The sequence below is a fragment of the Mus pahari genome, chromosome X (assembly GCF_900095145.1).
Source record: "Mus pahari chromosome X, PAHARI_EIJ_v1.1, whole genome shotgun sequence".
In the NCBI taxonomy this organism is placed as follows: Eukaryota; Metazoa; Chordata; class Mammalia; order Rodentia; family Muridae; genus Mus; species Mus pahari.
The window spans coordinates 145,325,929-145,336,413 of NC_034613.1; the positions used below are offsets into that span (position 1 = coordinate 145,325,929).

The window sequence follows — 10,485 nt, forward strand, 5'->3', positions numbered from 1 at the left end:
GAAGATGTCTAGAGCTCACTGGCCAGCTAGTAGAGTCAAATTAGTGAGCTCCAGGTTCAGGGAGAGATGCTGTCAGATAAATAAATAGTTAAATGAATAAATGAATGAAGAAAGGAAGGGAAGGGAAGGGAAGGGAAGGGAAGGGAAGGGAAGGGAGAATTGAGGAAGAAACCCAATCCCAACTTTACCTCTGGCATTCACATCCATGCTCACACATGAACATGTACACACACACACACACACACACACACAGAGACAGATGGGCAGACACATTCACACAACAGAGACACGCAATTATTTTGTTCCCACAAGCAAAATTTAAAGTATCACAGAACAGGGGGTGAGGCGGTATGTTCTAAAAGGACAGAAACACTATTGGGCATCCTTTAAAACAAAGCAAATGGATAATAACTTCTATGCAGTCTGCACTTAAGTTTGGACTGTTCCAAGAGATGGATAGTGAGTTTCTCTAGTTTTTAGAGAATTATATGTATAATATACTATAGTGATGTATAATACACTGTAGCAATGTATGGATATATGGGTGTGTGGAGGTGGGCATTTGTATGCCACATTTCCATGTGGTGGTCAGAAGACAACTCTCTCCTTCCACCATGTGGGTTCCAGGGACTGAACTCAGGTCAGCTTGGTGGCAGGTACCATCTCCTGACTCCTGGTCTTTAATTTGAAAGATAATCTCTAGAATGATCGATTTGTATGTGTTTGGTGGAACATCGATGATGCCTTGTGAGAGAAGACAGCAAATAAGCCCTTCACAAAGAAAAAGGCTTCAAAATGGTGAAGAGGACATTTTAATTATTTCTGGCTTTCCTTTCCTTTTGCAAACTGGATTGTTAACATATAGTAATGAACATTCTCAGGCACTTCACCAGCAGATCATTTCATCAAAAACAGAATTCTAAAATGATGACATGGGAACTATGAAAGAAAGTAGTCAGCATTTTATTGAAATGTCTTAGTAAACGGCACCGGATCTCAAAATTCTCTAGTCTCTAAAACCAGGGCAAGCGCTGCAAGGAATGTCCTGAATTTAGTCGACGTTCTATCTAACAAAGGAAAGTTAGCATATGAACATCTATCAGTTGACTAATAAAATTATGTGGAGGATAAGCAACTAGTTCCTGGCTCCCCTTTTTGGCTAGATATGCCTAACATGCTCTTCTTTCATAGAGTTGGACAGAGCTGATCTATTTGGTGATTTGCATTATGTTTCTTTACCACGAGCAGCAAGGAACAAGAAAGTTCTGAATTAAAGCTGCTCATGAGACAGCCTTCGTCATTTTAGCCAAACCGAAACCATCAATATTTAAAAATCATATTTCCACTCTATAAGGCCCAGTCCAGTCTAATTAGTTCACAAATGTATTCAGAGGTACTTTAAATACTAACTCAGGCCAAGTCAGGACAGAAATCATTGGTTCTCAAATTCAGAGGACAGCCAGGTAGATTTTTATGACAGGGTTTTAAAACTGAAGATTATTATTTTAAGATCCATGGTACAATTAATCTTTAAATATCTTAGATAAAATGATTACCAACTGGCTTTTGTCATGCTAATGCTTTGGGACATGTGTACACATACATTCATACACACACACACACACACACACACACACACACACACACACACACACTGAGCTATCTCCATGTGGGTATGCACAAGAATGTCTTCAGCACAGCCATAAAAACCAAGAAATTAAGACATCGCACATTTATCAGAAATAACAGCTGCGTTGTCTCAAACAAGTTTTGACACATGTCTAACCAAGCCTGTACAGACAGACTGTACCACAGAGCTGAGCATCCCAGGTGATAGGGACCACTTTCTTCAGAACAGTTACAAATAAGGTATTATCAAAATGCCAGTTTCTGTAGGAACATAAATTATACTTTGTAACATTGATTTGACTTCTGCTCCTCTGATGTTCAAGAGTGCTGGTTGAGTGTGCTACTCAGATGAATAGAAATTTTCTGCCTGCAGAATTTAGGGCCGGGAATTTAGCTACAATACTCAGCAAGGGGGAATCTTTTTTAAAGCATTCCTAAGCTTTAGGTACACAGGCAAATCCTCTTCTTTGTGAGAAGGAAAATGATAGGTTGTCCACTTTTAATGATGCTATAAAGGACTGCCTTTTGTTTGTGTTTTATGACACACAGTCTCAGCTCTACAGGCCAAGCTGAGCTGGAACTCACTGTGTAGCCTAGGCTGTCCTTAAACTTGTGGTACTCTTCCTGCGTAAGTTTTAAAATGCTGGGATTACGGGCATGGACCTCCACACTTCACTAAAAGATCATTTTATCAAGAATGCCACCCACAATGAGATTCTTCTTCACGACGCTTTTTGAACCATTTCTTTGAAGTTTATTTTAATAGAACAGCTATTTACTTTCGCATCCACTGTTTTGCAGCCCTCTATCTACATTTTAGCAACTTTAGAGATGCTAACTAGTCATTAGAGATGGAGTACTTCTCATGACATAGGGCCAAAGAACATTTAACTCAAGCTCATTAAGCACTGTTTGAATAAGTGTATTTGGTGGCATTCTTAAATCCTCCCCATTTTATGTATGTGAAAAAATAAAATAATAATCAACCTAAAATTTGTAAGGGGATTTCAAGGAGTCTTTCTATTGGTGGACATCTACAACAAGAAACTATTGGGGAATATGGAAAGTAAAGGCTATTGCTAGCGTCTGAGAATAAGATGATAAGACATGAGCTGCATTCGAAAGAGAAATTCTCCTGGGATAGACAAAGTTGTACATCAACATGGCCACAAACTCATTGACTACAGCCTGAAATGGTAGTCAAATCACAGTGATCACTGATCATAATTTGGAAGTTTTAGGTAAGTTGTCATTTATGACATATCTTTGAAGTGGCAATTAAAAAATGATATAGCCTTATACTGTCTTTAATATGTCTAATATCTATTAAGAAAAGTCAGTACATCAGTGGCTATCTTAGGCACAATAAAATTCAGTCCTGATAAAGGGCAATAAAATAAAACCAGTTATCATAAAGAAAAAAAAAACCACAAAATGTCAAAATTCACAATAGTATAAATTTTCCAAGGTTCTCTCTGAAGTAAAGGTTATTGAGGATTTTTCCCCCAACTATCCACAGGCATTATTATATATTTACACAGAAGGTTTTCATTTGAAATCACCTTTGGCAACCTCAAAATATATGTACGACAAATTTCCACAATGGCATTTTAGGCTTAAAAGTTGTTGCTTCAACGTACTAAAAAAGAACTAGGGAAAAGATCAGTTCTCATTGATACCAGTTCATTTAACAACCAGATAGCCACCACCTTCCTCTGCCCTCCCCCGGAACTGGAGAAAGTAGTAGTCTTGAGCTTTAGAAGGAGAGACAGAGGACTCTCAGAGTATACATAGATCGGATGCTTTTGCCAGTGATCATTCTAGAATTGCTGAGTCCTAATGCTACAACAGCAGGCAGACAAAGACAGTAAGAAGTCAGAGGAGGCTTGCTCCACCTTCAATATTCCAATCCAGACTACAGTGGGACGTGGCTGAACAGATAGGACACGGATTCCCCATTGTGGGTTCTTCGAATGGCCTCAGCCAGGATCATTGAAATGTCAATCACCTGAATAACACAGGAAAACACCAAAGACAGGAGTCAGTTGTAGTTCTTTAAAAGCTGAAAAGCCAGAATGGATATGGTATGTTTTTGTCAAACCTCCTTCAGTCATTTCTTTGGGGAATGACAAACAACTGTGGATTTTAGCCAGCTGAGCCAACTATCGGTTCTTGGGAATATTTTCAGCGTGGACACTCAGGGATTCTGCTACCTACAGATGGTCCCTTCTCAGGACATTGGTTGTTTAAAACTTAGTTTACTTATTCATTTGCAGAGGTTTTACTCTAGAAAATATAGCAAATCTGTTTTTTTTATGTTATAACTTGCATTTTTATTTCTTAAGTTTTTACTATAATCCCAGCATCCATTTATAAAACACGGCAATATTTTTCATAGAATATAAAGCAAATCTTATACAGCCAGTTGCCCTGCCCCCACTCCACTTTCAGGAGACTATTTACCTAGGGATAGAGTTGTTGGCCTATACAGTAAGTCTATGTTCAACTTGGTTTCTCACTCTTGGTCATGCTAAGCAAGTGCTACATCAAGCTATTTCCTTACTTCTCTTATTGTTTTATTGTGATTTTATTCATTTGCCATTTCTTTTCTTTCTCTCAGTCTACCATTGGTCCCCGTGGCTATTTCATTTTGTTTGTTTGCGAGACAAGATTCTGTGTAGGTCGGGCTGCTCTCATGATACTCCTGCCTCTACCTTTCAAGTCCCACCCTACATAGGCCATTTTCTGTTTCCTTTTGACATTATTTTTTAAAGAGACAATGCCTCATCCCTTCTAGGAGGACTTTGGGATGACTTGGAGTGCTTGACCTTCCTATAGCCACCTCCTTGAGTACAGGGATTATAGGTGTGCATCACCACAACTACTTTCTTTGGTGCTGAGACTGGAACACCCTGACCCATGCTATGCAATTGCTCTACCAACAGCATTCCATCCCAGCCTCCTGTCCTCTCCATTTCCTTCCATCCTGCCTGCCTGCCTGCCTTCCCTCATTTTTTTTTTCATTTGCTATATTTGGCCTTTCGGAGGGATCTAATATGACTGATATTACATTAGGATGAGAAACTTTGGTCTCTGCTAGCATCTGCCTTAGCAAACAGAAGGCTGGATAATATTGAAGAGTCTGAAGCAGGTGCCTTGATGCATGGATCTGACTGGGGTATAGACAGTACCTGAATTTTGGAGCAGTGTTTCATTTTGTCCTCTTGTGGAATTGTGTTGGTGACAACAACAGCTTCAAAGGCAGCATTATTTATTCTGGAAATAGCTGGCCCAGAGAAGATTCCATGGGTAAGGATAGCATAAACTTTGGTGGCACCAGCTGAGAGTAACCTGCACAATAAAAGACAAAAAGTTACTAGATGTAGTGTACACTTGTAACCCTAGCACTAGGAAGGCCAAGACAGGAAGACAAAACAAGCCAGAGCTACTAAACAAGGTCCCATCTCAAAAGAATTAGGTGTCCACAAATATTTAAATATTCTTGAAATATTCTACCTTGTCTCAATATTACAAGTGAAAAGTGTGCCCTATAAAAGAAAGGATGGGACAAAATCCATCTGCATTTATTATCCCAAACTACAATCTTTTAAATGTATGTGTTAGCATAATGCTTTGTATTCAATTAAATTAAAGATTATCAACCCTGACACTTATATTTACATAATTATTTTTTTTGGTCCATTGTAAGGAAAATTTAGCAGCATCCTTGGTCCACACACTAGCAACACTCCCATGTCCTTAAATGTGACAACCAATGATGTCTTTAGAGATTGTCAAATACTATCCAGGGTACCAACTGTTCCATGTTGAGAACCACTGATTTCAACCAATAGTGCTAAAACATATGATAAGCAATCAAGTCAGAATATTACCAGTGAGACAGCGAGAGCACCTCAACGAGGATTCCACAGCCAAGTTTGGTCAAGGGAGTGGGAGAGTCTCCTAGCCTTCCAAGTACTGCTTTATAGCCACATGAGCTATGAGGCTAGCCCAAAAGTTGAGCTGAAGGAAGCAAGGGTGGAACAAACAAACATCCTGTCTTTGTCTTTCTGGGTCTGATTTCTAGGGAAGCACTTTCAAAAATTACCTGAAAGTCCAACCTGGAAAATAAAAATAGACCAAGGACTTTTGGGAGTGGTGGTGTTTGTCTCCTTTGGCCTAAAACATCACTGTCAATTCATCAGCAATAATTAAGAAAAACAGGCTAAATTTCAAATAATGGATGCTTAGTGGGTAAGTATGGTTGACAATCTGAGCTCAATCCTTGTGATTCATAGTGGAAGGGGGGAATTAACTCATCAAAGTCATCCTCTGACTCCCAGCATTGTACCATAGCATATATACCTTCCCAATGCATATATATGCATACACATACACGCACACACATACACATATACGCACAACAAATAAAATTCTAAAAGGATGTTTTTCTTTCCTAAGGAGATGTTTTCTTGTCTTTCTGAGCAACCCCACGTACTTATCTGCAGCATGGCAGATGGTACCACATGTGTCGGCCATGTCGTCCACCAGGATGGCCACACGGTCCTTCACATCACCCACAAGAACCATCCGGTCCACTTCATTTGCTTTCTTTCTCTCTTTGTGAATCAAAGCAAATTCCACATTCAGTCTGTCTGCAATTGATGTAACCCTGTGGAAAGAAGCAAGGGAACATCTAAGAATGTATTGCTGGGCACCAGGCTGAGGAAATAGCTCAATGGGAAATGCTTGCCTTAGAAGAACAAGGACCCAAGTTCAATCCCTAGAACTCATGTTTAAAAAGCTGGGAATGATAGTAGATGCTATAATCCTAGAACTGGGGAATCAGAAACAGGCAGATCCCTGGGTCTTGCTGGCAAGCCATGCTAGCCTACTTAGTGAACTCCGGGCAGGTCCTCGCTTAGAAACTCTGTCACAGACTTTCCATGAACATATATGAGTCCCCGAGTTCCATCCCTAGCACTGAAAACAAAAATAAAATCTGTTTTTGGAAATCATATTTTAAGAATTCAGCAAGCAATCACATTCTATCTTGACTGTGAAAAGGATTGGGCCACACTTCTCACACCAGGCATAGCTGAGACCCTACACCACACAATCTTCATGGAAAAACAGACTAATGAACTCTGCCTCTATAGCAGCTTGCCACATATGCCAGGGCACCCTAGCAGCTAGGTAAGACTGCTGGTTAAGAAACTGATACTGAATTTGTCACGATTTGGGAGTTCATTTAAAACTCACAGGAACAACTTAACACAAGATGCTTAGAACTTAGATATTTTCTTGGTTTCTGGAACCAAGTTAGGGACAAACGCCTTTGTTAGCACATCTAGGCAATCTGCAGCTTTGTGAGAAGGGGCATTATTGAACCCTAATGAGATTCTGTCAAGATGTACTCAACCTGAACGTCTATAGACTGCATGTAGCCAAGGACAACTATGAATCCCGCCCAACACAAAATTGTAAACTTACTCAGAACATGAAGGTTTTATTTTTTTAAGTTTATTTTTGTTTTATATGCATATATATATATAAATGTATTGCCTGGTGTACCATGTGTGTACAGTGTCCATGGAATCTAGAAAAGAGTGTTGGATCTCCTGGGAACACTTACAGATGGCTGTGAGTTACCATGTAGGGGCTGGGAATCAAACCTGGGTCCTCTGGAAAAGGAACCAGTGTTCTTAACTTCTAAGCCATCTCTCAAGTCAAGGTTTTTTTTTTTTTTTTTAAGACAGGGTTTCTCTGTGTAGCCCTGGCTGTCCTGGAGTTCATTCTGTAGACCAGGCTGTCCTCGAACTCAGAGATCTGCCTGCTTCTGCCTCCCAAGTGCTGGGATTAAAGGCATGTGCCCCCACTGCGTGACTCAAGTCAAGTTTTAAAATAACAAATGAAGTTGGGAAGGAAAAGTGTGTGTGGAGGGAGACAGGAGCAAAACTGGAGGTGAGAGAGGGGAGTGAGGATTTGAGGAAGACACATTATACACATGTATGACATTACTAAACAACATAAAAAAATGAGATTTAAAAATAAACCTCAGTTGCATGGTTCTCAACTGAAAACTTTCCACATGACAACAGAGTGTTACAATGTCAGAAGTTGGCTGCCTGAATCTAGTTCCTCTGCCATCCAGTGTGACTGTTCATTGTTTCCGACCCAGGAGAACCCGAGTATGCATGTGAGAGAACAGGAAGTCAGGGTAGGGAGAGAGCCCACAGCATCTTGGGTTTGTCTGAGAAAAATACACTCTGATGATGAAACCTCTTTCGAAATAGTGCACCAGTACAATGTGGCATTAAGGGTTTCCCTGTTTTAATTTTTAAAATAAATATCAATCACAGTATAATTCAGGTTTAAAAAAAATGGAGGGACTAACACAAATACATCACAATGTAGAAGCAGTGCATGGCCTATTCATATAGGCCTATTCATCATGCTGTCCACGGATGACAACCAAAAAAGGATTATGTGATTCCATCAGGACAAAGGTAGTAGACAACTGTCTGAGAAAACTCACTTTTTGTGACTGAGGGGGCAACATGACATACATAATGTTAGTATTCCACTCAGGGTAACATGTCTGAAGTCTGAAGACTTTCAACATGACTAGTAGTTTTGAAAATTATAGTAAAATGTATATAGCATATGTATTTTTACAGCATTAAGTGTATTCACAATGATACACAGCTATTAACCTCTGTCTAGTTCCAAAATATGTCACAAAAGCAAAAGGAAACCCCATATCTATTAATTGTGTGGCTACGCATTTTGGCATATGCATAGATGAGCCTCTTTCTTCAAATCTTCTGAGCATTAATCTCGGAGACGAATTGCTAGAACATATGGAACTTCATACACCTTATTCGGTCATAATTCTCACAGCCTCAATACCTTTTACCCAATATGACCAAATGTGTAGCTGTCAGATAAGCATGTGGAGTGTCCTGGTCTACCGTGCTCCGCTGTATCACTTTGAGATAGAGCATAGAGTTGGCCATTTTGGTTAGGTTGGCTGGCTCACAGCTTCCTAAGATCTGCCTGTTTCTGCTTCCTAGTCCTGGGATTACAGATAAATGCAGTCATGTCCAATTTTTACATAGGTGCTAGGGATCTGAATTCAAGTCTTGATCACATTTGAGGCTGTAATTTTGGCCTTCTGGGAGATTAGGCACCTTGACTATCCTTCCCAATAGAAAGAAACACAGAGGTAGATAATGCAGAAATTTGAGGAAACTATCATCACAAATGTACCCAGAAGTTGAAATGATTACACACACATGGGCACACAGGTGCCCACCAATGCCAGAATTGGACATCTGATTCCCCTGGAACTGGAAGTTATAGGTGGTTTTGAGCTGCCTGACATGGGTACCAGGAATCCAGCTCTGGTCTTCTACTAGGTAAGAATAGAAAGAGCCATCTCTCTAGCCCTTTAATAATCTTGAACTTGTGCTTTGCTGCTGGGACTGCCGGAGGGTGGTGGTAGTAAGGGAGTAAAACCTGGGACTAAGTTGAAAACAAGAGTCTAACAGGAAAGCCCTGTGCAACAGAGAGATTCACACATTTTCCCTCCAGAGTAACAAGCAATGCAATTGCACCCTGTTACCACTGTGGGGACACAAGGGCATTTACCTTGTCTCGTTTCTGATTCTGGGTGAAGGTCAGATGTTTTTAGAACATTCTAAACCACATTTCAGGTCCTCTGATGGCTGCTTATTTCAGTTCCCATTATGTACGGGATGAAAACCCACAAGCAGAGAGTTGAATCTAAAAGTGATAATTCAGGGTAGTTCTTCAAGGAACCCAAAAGAAATATGTGCAAATCCTCTCAGGATTACACAAAATCTCAGGATTCTACAAAAAGAGTGGGGGGGGGAGAATAAGGCATCCAAGGATAACAAGACACTCACACTGGAAGCCAGAAATAGCTGTAACAAAATCATAAGACTAAAGAATGAGCCACTGGAATTAGTTGAAAATGAAGATGAAGGAATTTTTCATGTTAAAATAATAAAATGGATGCCTGGATAAGAATAAAAGGGTAATAAAGAATGCCCAATCAAAAGTTGGGAGAAGGGCTAGAGAGATGGCTCCGTGGTTAAGAGCACTGACTGCTCTTCTGAAGGTCCTGAGTTCAAATCCCAGCAACCACATGGTGGCTCACAATCATCCATGACGAGATATAATGCCCTTTTCTGGAGTGTCTGAAGACAGGTACAGTGTACTTACATATAATAATAATAATAATAATAATAATAATAATAATAATGAGTTGGGAGAAAAGAAATGTTTTTCTTGTGAAATAGAAAATAGTATATTTAAATTTTATTGAACTTATAAACATAGCAGCTAACAAAATGCAAATACCTAGAGAGAGTGGATTAAAGGTGAGATGACGTTAGAGTCTAGAACATAACCCAAAAAAGGAGAGATCATAAACATGCCAAATGAGCTCAAAGTCGTAGAGTGCAAAGAGGCAGGAGTAGCTAACTGTCCGCTGTCAAGAGAAAAAGAGGATGGGAGGTGGCTTAGCTGGTAAAGTGCTTGCCACACATACACACGAAGATCAGAGTTTGAGCCCTACCACCTACCTTAAAGCTTGGTGAAGTGGTATGTGTCTGCTATCACAATTCTAGAAGAGGTAGGATTCCTGCAGTAGTGGGCTAGGCAGGCTGACTAACTGGGAACTCTAGGTCACAGTTACAAAGTCTGTCTAAGAAAACACAGGCAGACAGCTGCTGAAGAATGACACCCAAGGTTGACCTCTGGAGAGAGACAGTCTCTCTCTCTCTCTCTCTCTCTCTCTCTCTCTCTCTCTCTCTCTCTCTCTCTCTC

General features: G+C 40.1%; 1 protein-coding gene across 2 annotated transcripts in view; it reads right to left on the bottom strand.

Moving 5' to 3' along the window:
• Positions 1-629: 629 nt before the first annotated feature.
• Positions 630-10,485, bottom strand: part of Prps2 (phosphoribosyl pyrophosphate synthetase 2) — a 36,640-nt gene continuing 26,784 nt past the window's right edge. Inside the window, exons 5-7 of one of the 2 annotated variants that reach the window (XM_021187465.2) lie at positions 6,128-6,301; positions 4,821-4,980; positions 630-3,637 (exon numbers count right to left, since the gene is read on the bottom strand). In XM_021187465.2, coding sequence (XP_021043124.1) covers positions 3,545-3,637; positions 4,821-4,980; positions 6,128-6,301 — 427 coding nt within the window. In that variant the 3' untranslated portion in view covers positions 630-3,544. The remainder of the gene's footprint in view (positions 3,638-4,820; positions 4,981-6,127; positions 6,302-10,485) is intronic. The other variant, XM_021187466.1, reaches the window with a different exon arrangement.